The sequence below is a fragment of the Salvelinus alpinus genome, chromosome 15 (genome assembly GCF_045679555.1).
Source record: "Salvelinus alpinus chromosome 15, SLU_Salpinus.1, whole genome shotgun sequence".
Taxonomy (NCBI): domain Eukaryota; kingdom Metazoa; phylum Chordata; class Actinopteri; order Salmoniformes; family Salmonidae; genus Salvelinus; species Salvelinus alpinus.
Genome location: NC_092100.1, coordinates 25,243,072 through 25,257,714, shown reverse-complemented (window position 1 = coordinate 25,257,714; position 14,643 = coordinate 25,243,072). Strand labels below are relative to the sequence as shown.

General features: G+C 41.1%; 1 protein-coding gene across 1 annotated transcript in view; it reads right to left on the bottom strand.

The window, feature by feature from the left end:
* LOC139539780 (fatty acid 2-hydroxylase-like) overlaps positions 1 to 12,662 on the bottom strand; it is a 37,667-nt gene extending 25,005 nt beyond the window's left edge. The window contains exon 1 of the mRNA XM_071343063.1: positions 12,275 to 12,662. Coding sequence (XP_071199164.1) covers positions 12,275 to 12,556 — 282 coding nt within the window. The 5' untranslated portion in view covers positions 12,557 to 12,662. The remainder of the gene's footprint in view (positions 1 to 12,274) is intronic.
* Positions 12,663 to 14,643: the final 1,981 nt, after the last annotated feature.

Here is a 14,643-nt window from a genome sequence, read left to right as displayed (position 1 = left end):
CAGCTCTGTCAGGAGGAATGGGCCAAAATTCACCCAACTTATTGTGGGAAGCTTGTGGAAGGCCACCTGAAACGTTTGACCCAAGTTAAACAATTTAAAGGCAATGCTACCAAATACTAATTGAGTGTATGTAAACTTCTGACCCACTGGGAATGTTATGAAAGAAATTAAAGCTGAAATTAATCATTCTCTCTGCTATTATTCTGACATTTCACATTCTTAAAATAAAGTGGTGATCCTAACTGACCTAAAACAGGTAATTTTTACTAGGATTAAATGTCAGGAATTGTGAAAAACTGAGTTTAAATGTATTTGGCTAAGGTGTATGTAAACTTCCAACTTCAACTGTAGCAAACCCACCACATAACAGGCTAGTGCCACTCGTATCCAGAGAGCAGTTCTGATAATGAGTGGGATGAGTAACTGGCAAAAAAAGAGTAATCAGGACTAGGGTTGCACATTTTGGGGAATATTCAGGAGGTGGAAACTTTCCGTGGGAATTAATGGGACTATGGGAATTAACGGGAAAATATGCAAATTAATATTATACCATTTAAATGTAGATGTTTTTTTTACATTGGATATATTTACCATATCATATGGAGACAGAAACATAAACCTTTCTTATAAGTAGACATCATTTCAAATTATTAAATAAAAAAACAATTTAGTTACGAATTGAACATTAATTAAATGAGTTGACTCTTCACATGGGATGATTTCACTGAACAACAAAAGAAAGGCAATATTGAATGATCCATCGCATCTCCCAAAAACATTTTCAACATACATCTGTAAAATTATAGTATAGAAACTACAGCTTTGGTTGTCTTCCTCTCAGGCTTCCATGTCTTCTCCCTGGACCTCCTCAATGTCCACCTCTTGAAAATCAGACTCTGTGGCCTCATCTTCACTGTCATTTTCCAACCTTGTTGAGGATGGCTCCTTGTCAGGCTCATAAAGACTCAAATTTGCCCGGATGGCTACCAATTTTTCAACCCTTGTATTGGTCAGCCTGTTGCGTGCTTTGGTGTGTGTGTTCCCAAACAAGGACCAGTGGCGCTCTGAGGCGGCTGATGTTGGTGGGACTTGGAGGATGATGAAGGCAACAGGGGAAAGAGCCTCAGATCCACAAAGTCCCTTCCACCAGGTGGCTGATGAGATATTTTGGCACGACTGCCATATTACATCTCCATCCCAAAGCCCTTGCTTGGAAGTGTACTTCGCCAGACTGCCAAGAACCTTGCCCTCATCCAGGCCAAGGGGGCGAGAAACGGTAGTGATGACACCATAGGCCTTGTTGATCTCTGCACCAGACAGGATGTTCTTGCCAGCATACTTGGGGTCCAACATGTAAGCTGTGGCATGTATGAGCTTCAGGCAGAAGTATTCACGCTTTTTGATGCATTTCAGAACTGCAGTTTCCTCTGCTTGGAGCAACAGTGAAGTGGGCAATGCAGTATAGATGTCTTCTCTTACATCTGCAAGCAGAGTCTGAACATCAGACAAGATGACATTTGAATCCTTAATCCATGCAATGGCTACTGCTATAGGTTTCAGGCTGCTTACCACTCCCTCCCAAAATACATCATCCAGGAGGATCTTCTTGATGGGGCTGTCCATATCAGCAGACTGATATGGCCATTTCTTGGAGAGACTCCTTCCCCTCCAGGAGACTGTCAAACATGATGACAACACCAACCCAATGGGTGTTGCTGGGCAGCTTCAATGTGGTGGTCTTATTTTTCTCACTTTGCTTGGTGAGGTAGATTGCTGCTATAACTTGATGACGCTTCACATACCTAACACTTTCCTTGGCTTTCTTGTAGAGTGTATCCATTGTTTTCAGTGAAACGATGTCCTTGAGGAGCAGATTCAATGCATGAGCTGCACAGCCAATGGGTGTAATGTGAGGGTAGGACTCCTCCACTTTAGACCAAGCAGCCTTCATGTTCGCAGCATTGTCTGTCACCAGTACAAATACCTTCTGTGGTCCAAGGTCATTGATGACTGCCTTCAGCTCATCTGCAATGTAGAGACCGGTGTGTCTGTTGTCCCTGCTCTTGTAGAATACTGGTTGAGGGGCGGAGATGATGTAGTTAATTATTCCTTGCCCACAAACATTCGACCACCAATCAGAGATGATTGCAACAGTCTGCTTTCTCTATGATTTGCTTGACCTTCACTTTAACTCTGTTGAACTCTGCATCCAGCAAATTAGTAGATAAAGCATGTATGGTTGGGGGGGGTGTATGCTGGGCGAAGAACATTCAGAAATCTCTTCCAATACACATTGCCTGTGAGCATCAGAGGTGAACCAGTTGCATACACAGATCGAGCAATCAGCATTTCTCTATGTTCCTCCATTGAGTCAAAAAAACTTCTGATTCCAGGAGGACCATGAGCTGTTGCTATCAGTAAGGTGTCTGCTTCATCATTTTCACCTCTAATAGAAGTAGAGGAACTTTTGTCAGAGGTTGCTTGTTGTGAGCGCTGAGGGAACTTTATGCACTTGGCCAGATGATTCTGCATCTTTGTTGCATTCTTCACATATGATGTGGCACGGTATTTGCAAATGTACACAGCTTTTCCTTCTACATTAGCTGCAGTGAAATGTCTCCACACATCAGATAGTGTAGATGACATTTTCCTGTAAAGATTAGAAAATTAGTAAAAACAAAAATAATACAATTCCATGTACAGATAAGCAGTTAGATTAAAACAACTCCTTTGTAAGATAAATGTTTTAAAATGAAACATGTATGGAAACAGGTGAATTAACACTCCTCAGTTAGCAGTCTCAAGCAAGCTAAAACCCACATGGTATCAAAAACTAACTTGCAGAAATTGTTAACAAGTTAGAATTGATTTAAAAACCACACTTTGCTGTAGGCTACTATTTAACAACAAAAAATTGTCATAAAATATATTCACCCCACCCAGTATTGTAATTAAAACTTACCAGAAAGCATGTAGTCCTTGGCTCAGACAGTGTAGTAGTGTGGGCTCAATAGCATCTCAGTGTGCAAGATCTTGAAAATCAGCTGTACATGTGATGGAAGAATGCACTGTGCATGCAGAGGGTTGCAATTCCATTGAATTGGGGATAGTTTAACCAAAATATGTCACAAGACCTAGAATTGCCTTGTGTATCCCACAAATAAGCTTCACTGTTATAAGCTAACTTTGATGAATTTAAGCAAAATTCCCCAAAGACCCGGGCTTAACTTCCCATGGAAGTTGCAACCCAAATCAGGACACAATCTCAACTATCACACGAACAGACTAACATTTATGCTAAGTCCAGGCTGTTGTGAAAGATTATGGATGGATAGCTTGTTATATAAAGGAGCAATGAGAGAAAGCAGGGAGTTTCTTTTGAACCGTATCGAGCAGATTATTCAAGTGTTTGCCAACAGTGGCTGGGTTGGGCTGTTTAGTCATTTCCAATGTGGATACAGGTTCAAAGTTCACACTATTGGAGTCCTTGAGCTGAGCAGTTTGTTAACAAGAGGAGACAAGACACATTCAGTATTACTCAAATACATGTGTACTCGAAAAAGATCATAAACATCTACCTCAAGATATTAATCACATCTAAGCATATCTGAGGAGCAATGAGGGCCCAGTCAAAGCCTCTATTAAGCATATCATTATATCACATTAAAAAAGGTGTCCCCCAGACTACATCAATCGTTCCATCCCTGATCACTGCGACAAGGTCATGTGACTCATCTTGGTTAATTGTTAACCCTCACTATTATATATGTGCCAGGGTAAACAGTCAGACGGCTACATAGTTGAGAGAGATAAGCCACACACAGCCTTAATTGAGTGTTAACTAAAACATTATACATCTCATTCAGTGGAGGCTCTTTAGAGGTGGTCCATCCTACTCAAGGAATTTCAGAATTGTTTTAATAATCATTTTTAGATGAAACTATGCTAAATATATTCGTCACCAAATTACTGATTAATTAAAACTACTGATTTGCAATGAAGAGCACTCTCTAGGGTAGCACCATGGTGTAGCCGGAGGAAAGCTATTTTCCGACCTCCTCTGGGTACATTGACTTCAATACAAAACCTAGGAGGCTCATGGTTCTCAACCCCTTCCATAGGCTTACACAGTAATTATGATGACTTCCGGAAGATGTCGTCCAACCTATCTGAGCTCTTGCAGCAAGAATTGACATGTCCATGCAATCAAAGGATCAGCGAATGAATCTAGTACTGAAAGCATAAGCTACAGCTAACTGGCACTGGAGTGCTTAAACTGTGGTCATTAGTTGACTCAAAAAGAGAAAGAATAGTTGAACAGTTCAATTAATTTCTTTAAAAATATTTATTTTTCATTTTATTTTTTTCTTCTTAGTTTACCTTTCACTTACTTAGCTAGCTAATGCAGCTAATTTAGCCTAAACAACAACCTGACTCAAACAGAGAGGATGCTATTTATGTTAGTTAGCTAGCTAAGGCTATCCAACACCGCAACTCTTGCAACTCAAGGTAAGCTTTCGGTTTTATTAATTTATTGCCACCAGGGCCCGTCGGTGTAACTGCTAGCTATACACTGTACTGCATGATTGTACACATGGATTGGTTTGTGGGTTTACTAACACGTTAGTTCTAGTAGCTATGTTGACTATGACGTTAGCTAATATGGTGACAATGATGTAGGTTGTGTAGCGTTTAGCAGTGATGGTATGAACGTTTGGCTTGGAGTTTTTTCCCCGCCTGTTCACAAACAGCTGTTGTGTGGTGCACTGAAGTCCACAAGTAAAAGGGAATAGGTGAGAGGAGGAGAGTGTGTTGATGTCAGAAGGAATTAGACAACGAACAAAGTGACGATGCTGTATGTGCCTGCTATGAAAGTCAACTGTGTGTGAAGGTGATCAGGAGTGTATTCATTCAGCCGATTCTGTTGCAAAATGAGAATCGTAATGAAACGGGATGGACCAACCTGAATTTGTCCAATGGAAACTCTAGATTTAGTTGCAAAACAGAACATTTTGCACCTGTTTGGATTAATGATTACACCCCAGATCAGCTAGATGCAAGCAAGAGTTTACAAGGCGGTATTGAATGTCTCACTGTCTGTCACCTTGATTACTCCAATTTGTCTCTCAACCTGTGCACCGACGTTAAACTTTAATTTCTAGGCTAGGTTGTAAAATGGCACCAACCGCCACTGACCTCATTGTCAGATAAGTCTCATGCACATCAGTTGAAATGGCTCTGTTGAAATGTGTATGAGCAGGCTCTCTCTCGCTTTCTCAACCCTGAGCCTATTGGGTATGAAACTACCACCTTGTCACGTCTCAGCTGCAAGTTGCAGCAAGTGGGTAACGAAGTAATGAAGGTTGACTTAATTACTCAATTAAGGTAACTTGGGGCACATGCATTCAAGTCACAACAGTCACCTTGCACAAATGTCACCTCAGCTGTTTATTAAAGTGTAAAAAGGGTGTTTCAAATTGTAGGAATTTGTCTGCCATATAACAAACCTGCATGAATGATTCCATTTAGGGGAGTAAGATGTCTTTATAAAAGTGTGACTTTTCCCTGTGGAAGACATTGTGGAGAGAAACAGTAACAGGGTATGGTGGTGTGTGATCCCTCTCCCTCTCCTCAAACACACAGAGGTTTAAGTTAGGATAGCAGGATAACTCAGCTCCTCTCACTAACAAAACCAGTCAAACCTGGCGGGCAAGAAATCAAGATAACTCATTCACAAACGCACGCACACAAATGATTTTTCTTTCAGTTAGGTGGATAGGGATGGTACTACAAGCAGAGAGAGAAACTGTAGCTGGAGACGTTTGGGACTTAGTGTCATGTTACTACATGCACAGTTAGACAAGACACTGCCATTATTTTCCCACAATATCCCAGAAGAGCCCTTATAGATTTCAAACACGATATGGACATCCAGTGAGTTGAGCTAGATTCAGTCTGAGCAGCAGGCTACAACTGAAAATCTCTTGCGGTGGAAACTGGGAAGACTTCAGTATGCAGATTCATATTTAGCAGGTAGAAAATTCAAAGCTCACAGATTGGGAAAGACAGGTGTAAGGGTATCTCCACATATACCAACATGGTCTCAGCATTTCGTATTATTCTGTACGTAAATCCGAGACACTCCATTTAGTATGATATGTTACATTTCGTATGGTATGTATTAATTTGTGGATGTCAATCATTAAATTTGTATGTTACTAATTACAATTTCTATGATATGTTACAGATTACAATTAAGGTTAGCTAGGTGGCTAGGTTTCTAACATTAGCCATCTGGCTAACATTAGCTAGGCTTGGGGTTAGGAGTTAGGTTAAAGGGTAATAAGTTGTTGCCAAGATGCTAATTATAAAAAATTCTAAAGTTGTCCGTGATGAGATTCAAACACGCAACCTTTCGGTTGCTAGACGTTCACGTTATACGTCTACCCCTCCACACCAACCAACCACCCTCCCTTCATTTTTGCTTTAAGTAACCATACCAAACATAATTTATCATACAAAATTTCAGTGTCCCGGGTTTAAGTTTACTATGTTACGTCTAATCTGTGACCAGTCTGCATATACAGCTTAGCACACATGATCATAAATGACCAGGACAATGCTGACATGGGCCTTTGCAGACCTAAATAACACTAATATCAGGAAGTAGGCATAGAAAGATGATTTTATATGTTCTACGTGCTTTTAGCTCAGCATAAGATGTTAGTCTCTTAATCACTGATACAATAGGTTTGAGAAGAAGGCTCCCCCCACTGGGCAAAAACTGGTCATTCCAAAAAAAAATGTCATGTGATTTGTTTAACACTTTTTCGGTTACTACATGATTCCATGCGTGTTATTTCATAGTTTTGATGTCTTAACTATTAATTCTACAATGTAGAAATTAGTAAAAAAAATTAAGAAAAACCATTGAATGAGTAGGTTTGTCCAAACTTTTCACTTTTTTATTTTTTATTTTATTTCACCTTTATTTAACCAGGTAGGCTAGTTGAGAACAAGTTCTCATTTACAACTGCGACCTGGCCAAGATACTGGTACTGTATATTTATTATTTTCATGAGTAAGACACGTAGTTTTGGACACTTGTGAAGTTACACATGTACATTTTAGATGTGGTCACCCTAATTCCACCAGTGAAAACATTGCTACTGCAACATGCTAACACCATCTTTTCACATGTGAGGAGAAAAACATTATTTCAACCCCACATGTGAATCTCCAATTCCACATGTGAAAGTGAGATTTTCACAGTTGAGGTTCTTACATCTGAACCTGCAAATTAGATTTTTACATCTGTACTTGCAATTCCACTTGTGAATGTTTTTTACATTTGAAACTGAATATCAGATTTTCACAAGAGAAAGTTAACATGTGAAACAGAAGCCTGTCAATTGAAACTGAACCCGATGGTTTGAATTGAAGTGAGAAAATAAGACTTTCACAGTGAGATGAACATGGTTGAAATTACATACTAAGGCATAACTAATGACTAGCACGAGGGAACAGTTCAAAGTGTTTAACTCTGGTTAAAGCCCCCATGCAGTTATTTATTCATTTTTTTAATCATCACTGTATGTCTCATAAATCACTGTGTTTGTTTAATGAAAATAACTAAAAAGTGTATTGTTTTATCATTTATTTCCCTGACCCTCCTTTGAGCATTTCAAGGGCCAATCTGACCATGTAGGCATTAGGAAACAAATTTGAAGATATTTACATACACCGCCCTGATTGCCTGATAGGATAGTCGAGAGCCCACCCCCTTAGACCAATGACTGTTAATCTGGGTATTATAAATCACATCACATTGTGACATCATGATGTGGGCTGAATGTTCCATCCCACCTGAACAGGCTGAAATTCAAGGCATTTTTTTCAAACAGCTCTTACACACAAAAAAAATTATAATCTACATTTCAGAGTGTTATTTCAACCTCATAGTTTGGAAATATCAAAACACAGGAAAATCAAGTGTTTAATTGGACTGCCCCTTTAACTGGATCAACACAGTGACACAGTGTTCAACTGTGGTTAACAGGATCAAGGCCTACTGTAAATTGCAGTCTGGACACAGATATGCCAAACAGTCAATAAGCGCCGCCTTAAAGGCAGACGAAAATAGAGCCCAGTGTGTAACTCTGGTTAACAGGATCAAGACAGTGGCAGTGTTCAACTTTAGTTCACAGGTTCAAGACAGTGACACAGTGTTTAGCTGTGGTCAACGGGATCAAGACAGTGACACAGTGTTTAACTGTGGTAAACGGGATCAAGACAGTGACAAAACCACATGCCTCCCCCTTGCCCACACTAGGTACTGGAGGAGAGATAATCTGTTTTATCCTATCTTCATTTTCTGGAAGACATTGATTTCAACTCCCTCTCCAACTAAACCTGCATGTCACCTACCACCATTAGAGTGATGGAAAGTTTCTCCCAAATTCGCTGACTGTTATGGGTCATACAGTACTCTGCTTGCATAGTGGGTCAGACAGACAGGAATGACCAGTTTTAAAATACAAACACAGTGAGATTCTGACAAAAGCTTTGTTGCAAGTCATACACACACACACACACCATCTTTCGCTCTTTTAAATGTGTTGTCATGGTAACATGCCTGAATTTAAACAAAGTTCCACTCTTCGGCTGGGAGTCTTTTTCTACTTTGACAACGCTCTTTAAAATGTCATCACCTCCGCACTGATAACTTTGGCTTAAATAAACTCAGCAAAAAAAAGAAACGTCCTCTCACTGTCAACTGCGTTTATTTTCAGCAAACTTAGCGTGTAAATATTTATGAACATAACAAGATTCAACAACTGAGACAAACTGAACAAGTTCCACAGAAATGTGGCAAACAGAAATTTAATGTGTCTCTGAACAAAGGGGGCAGGGGGGGGGGGTCAAAATCAAAAGTCAGTATCTGGTTTGGCCACAAGCTGCATTAAGTACTGCAATGCATCTCTTCCTCGTGGACTGCCCCAGATTTGCCAGTTCTTGCTGTGAGATGTTACCCCACTCTTCCACTAAGGCACCTGCAAGTTCCCGGACATTTCTGGGGGGGGGGGGGGAATGGCCCTAGCCCTCACCCTCCGATCCAACAGGTCCCAGACGTGCTCAATGGGATTGAGAGCCGGGCTCTTCACTTGCCATGGCAGAACACTGACATTCCTGTCTTGCAGGAACTCACGCACAGAATGAGCAGTATGGCTGGTGGCATTGTCATGCTGGAGGGTCATGTCAGGATGAGCCTGCAGGAAGGGTACCACATGAGGGAGGAGGATGTCTTCCCTGTAACGCACAGCGTTGAGATTGCCTGCAATGACAACAAGCTCAGTCCGTTGATGCTGTGACACACCACCCCAGACCATGACGGAACCTCCACCACTAAATCGGTCCCGCTCCAGAGTACAGGCCTCGGTGTAACGCTCATTCCTTCGACGATAAACGCGAATCCGACCATGACCCCTGGTGAGACAAAACCGCAACTCGTCAGTGAAGAGCACTTTTTGCCAGTCCTGTCTGGTCCAGTGACGGTGGGTTTGTGCCCATAGGTGACATTGGGCACAGCCTCTCTCAGCCTATTGCGGACAGTCTGAGCACTGATGGAGGGATTGTGCATTCCTGGTGTAACTCAGGCAGTTGTTGTTGCCATCCTGTACCTGTCCCGCAGGTGTGATGTTCGGATGTACCGATCCTGTGCAGGTGTTGTTACACGTGGTCTGCCACTGCGAGGACGATCAGCTGTCCATCCTGTCTTAGGTGTCTCACAGTACGGACATTGCAATTTATAACCCTGGCCACATCTGCAGTCCTCATGCCTCCTTGCAGCATGCCTAAGGCACGTTCACGCAGATGAGCAGGGACCCTGGGCATCTTTCTTTTGGTGTTTTTCAGAGTCAGTAGAAAGGCCTCTTCAGTGTCCTAAGTTTTCATAACTGTGACCTTAATTTCCTACCGTCTGTAAGCTGTTAGTGTCTTAACGACCGTTCCACAGGTGCATGTTCATTAATTGTTTAGGGTTCATTGAACAAGCATGGGAAACAGTGTTTAAACCCTTTACAATGAAGATGTGTGAAGTTATTTGGATTTTTACAAATTATCTTTGAAAGACAGGAGCCTGAAAAAGGACGTTTCTTTTTTTTCTGAGTTTAGTTCAGTGTTGTACACCAGTGGAGGCGGGTGGGAGGAGCTATAGGAGGACGGGCTCATTGTAATGGCTGGAATGGAATAAAAGGAAAGAACTCAAACATGTGGTTTCCAAATGTTTGATACCATTCCAATAATTCCATTCCAACCATTACCTCCAGCCCGTCCTATAGCTCCGCCCACCAGCCTCCATTTTTGTAAACTCATAAGAAACACTGGCTGTATGCAGTATAGAAACACTAAGATACAACATCAATCCTTATGGGTCCTGGTCAAAAGTAGTGCATTATATAGGGAATAGGGTGCCATTTACTTCCTTCAACAAAGTAGTGAATTATATAGGGAATAGGGAGCCATTTGGCTACTTCTCCATCAGAGCAGACCTAGGACATGAAAGCATTGATCGTTCCAAATGAATGTTTTAATAGGACTGTGTCTGTTATGATAGCAACAAATATCTGTTATACGGTGGGTAATGAAAGTAACCACCCCCTTTCAAAATGTTCACCTTTTGTTGCCTTACAGCCTGAAATGAAAACTAAAATCAGACTTTATTTACACACATTAACCCACAATAGCCAGGTGAAAAGAATGTAATCTAAAAAAAAATCAGAAGATTAATTAAAGTAAAACACCCTATTTGGATAAGTGAACACCCCACCTTACAATTGCAATTGCAAACTTGCTGAGGTATAACGATATGTCTGGCGAAAACCCAATAAATCTTTCCACCCAAAGAACACCATGCCTACAGTAAAGCACAGCGGTGGCAGCATCCTGTTGTGGGGGTGTTTCTCTTCAGGAGGGACTGGAGCACTTGTCAGGATAGAAGGGAAAATGGACAGCGCAAAATGCAGACAGATTCTTGAGGAGAACCTGCATCCCTCTGCCAGGAAGTTGAAAATGGGAAGATAGTTCACGTTTCAACATGACAATGACCCAAAGCAACTGTACAGTGGCTGAAGGACAAGAAGGTGAATGTCCTAGTCAGAGCCCGAACTAAATCCCATCAAGAATCTGTGGAATGACTTGAAGAGTGCAGTCCATGAGCGGTCACCGTGCAATTTGACTGAGCTTGAACAATTCTGCAAGGAAGAATGCCCACATATTGCACAGTCTGGGTGTGCAAAGTTAGTAGAGACGTATTCAAAGAGACTCATTGCTATAATTCAAGCAAAAGGTGGTTCCACCAAGGTTTAACTCAGGGGGGTGTTCATTTATCCAAGTAGGGTATTTTAATGTTTGAATTGTAAATCATTTGAGGGTTTTTTCTCACTTGGATATTGTGGCTTATTGTTTTGTAAATAAAGCTGGGGGGGAAAAGTCGCATTTTGTGTTTTCATTTGAGGCTGTAAGGCAACAAAATGTGAACATTTTGAATGGGGTTGGTGACTTTCTATACCCACTGTATGTGTGTACACACAGTAAATTCCTTCACATTCTTAACACAAAAATATTGTTGTGCCATCATGTCCTAATGCCTCCACATTAGAGAGTATGATGAATGACAGACTTAGCCTCTCCTCTATTTATTCAGGTTCAATGGGCAGCCAATAGAAAGCAATTGCGGCCTGCAGAGCAAGGCAGGCAATTTTATCCTTCAAGAAACACCCAAAGTTGCACCTGCCAAGAGTGAGACAAGTGGAGCCACACAGAGCTAGCATATTCCTCATCGAAGAAAACTAGGAGGAATTAAAGAAATGCAATAGGCCAACCATCAAGAGATAATACAAAAAAAGTATATATTTGTAACTCAGGAAATTATTAACTTATTTTTGTGAAAATCCACTCCTATAAAATACTATCTTTACTCATCTAATGTACTGTGTGTTGGATCAACATTAATGTTTCCAAAACACATGCATGTGGTTTACAAATAGGGGAAATGAGAGACTGATAGATGCAAATAGGAAATGCGTCTCAAAGCAGATGTGAATATCACACCTGCATGTGCAGCAAGTTCCGTTTTACCATGAGAAAATGAAACATATCCTACTTTACTGTAGTCTACTTTCAGTAACAGACAAGAAACTATGTTCAGGTTAAAAGTATCTGAGATATACTTGTTATTCTCTTTGAAGGCTCTTTATTGGCATATAGGCTGCACCTGTATTTCATCGGCACTACCGTCTGTGTCCAGCTCTCCGATGTAGTACTGTTCCATCCACCGACTTGCGTTCTCCGAGTGCCGGTGTGGGGGCCCCTCCATCTCCGTCCTGATATCATTCCCTGACCGGCTTAATATCAGAGCCTCTCCACCCGGGTGAATACGAAGGAATCCCGTCACATCATAAATTCTCGTCCCCGTTAATACCCAACATGAGTTTTTAGTGGAATGATTGGCTACCTCCTTCTCAGAGAAAAACCGAGGTGATTCCGATGGAGACATTTCGATGTTGAAGTATGCACAAAAAAATAACTAAAGGAGTGGGTACAAGCCCCCTTGGCATGCCGACTGACCGCGTACTGACTTCTAGCTCGTCTCAGCACTGACTGATTTTACCCGATCAACTAATTTACATATCATGAATTATTCATTGCTCAAGACTGCTCTAAGCTCAGCATTTCATCTACCTGTTGCGCGCTAGCTTTTTACCTCCAATGTTTACAGCTATAATATAATTATTCCAACGTTAATTAGGGGTTGAAGCCAGCCTAGCTGGGTGAAACGCTATTGTATTTGTTGGCGTTCATTATTAGGGGTTCAAGCAGAAAATCTGGTGAAACCATATTGCATTTGTTGGCGTTCATTATTATACATCTTCTTCTGCCAAGGAAAACTGACATGAACATTCCCGTAAAATAATTTCTATGATGATGCAAAATCGCATGATGGTAAAGGGCCATTGGCCATATCCGCTCATGCAATGCCATGCCAATTGGCTGTATGGTGGCGCTATAACAAGCAATTGAAAATGCAAACTTTGAAAGGTCACGTCCCACCCGGTGTGACATATAGTCCATAAATTCGGCACTTCTCCTCCGCAAGGAAATAATTTGCCTCAAGGACCTATAAGGTCTGCCATGATGGATTTTCCACGATTTTGAATTTTGTGAAAACCACATAAAATGCTACTCCTCTAGCACCGATCTGCAAGAAACTTCATATGTGGCATCTATGGACCAAACTCTCTCAACGCATTTTCCAGACTATTACCTCGAACAACATGGCCGCTACTGACCAATAAAAATGAACGTGGGCGTGGTCTGACACATAAGCGCATATAAATCATACATGAATATTCATATTGTAACAAAACTGGTTATATCCAAATGCTGTCAAGACTCAACAAATGCAAGCACATTCAGATCAACCACACGGTGGCGCTATAATGGGCACATATTTATATATCTTGATCGGTTTGACTCAAAATGCTGGAATTTGTCACACATGCTCAGAGATATGAGTAGTATGCTTAAATTTGGCCGCATGGTGGAACTGTTGGGCAGGAAAAAACATGAATGCAAGCACATTGGCTCATAGCGGCCAGTATGTTCGAGTTATGGTAAATGGTGTAAATTTTTCGACATTTAAAAAAAACATCTTCTCAGAAACCACTAAACCGATCTCTCCAAAACTTGTAGTACAGTATAAATTGCAAGATCTTTAACTGCATTGTAAATTAAGTTGATATCTTTAACGTTATGGCCCATGTGAGCAATTGAAGTTGAGTAAGTTTGGGCCTGACAATTCAAGTCATTCTTGGAGGGCAGTGGTGTAGTGGAGGGTATGTGCAGGTATGTGGCCCTTATACCCACTTATACTGAAAACATACAAATATAACACGTAAAGTGTTGGTCCCATGTTTCAGGAGCTGAAATGAAAGATCCCAGAAATGTTCCATTCACACAAAAAGCTTATTTCTCAAATGTTGTGCACAAATCTGTTTAAATCCCTGTTCATGAACATTTCTCATTTGCCAAGATAATCCATCCACCTGACAGGTGTGGCATATCAAGAAACTGATTAAACGGCATGATCATTACACAGGTGCACCTTGTGCTGGGGACAACAAAAGGCCACTCTAAAATGTGCAGTTTTTTCACACAACACAAAGCCACAGATGTCTCAGATTTTGAGGGATTGTGCAATTGGCATGCTGACTGAAGGAATGTACACCAGAGCTGTTGCCAGAGAATTGAATGTTAATTTCTATACCATAAGCCAGCCCCGGACCTTCACTCCCGACTTCTTCACCTGGGGGATCGTCTGAGACCAGCCACCCGGACAGTTGTTGAAACTGAAGAGTATTTCTGTATGTAATAAAGCCCTTTTGTTGGGAAAAACGAATTCTGATTGGCTGGGCCTGGCTCTCAAGTGCATGGGCCTATGCCCTCCCAGGCATAGCTGCCCCCATTTCCAGTTGTGTGAAATCCATAGATTAGGGCCTAATTTATTTATTTCAATTGACTGATTTCCTTATATGAACTGTAACTAAGTAAAATCATTTAAATGTATTTTTTGTCCAGTATATT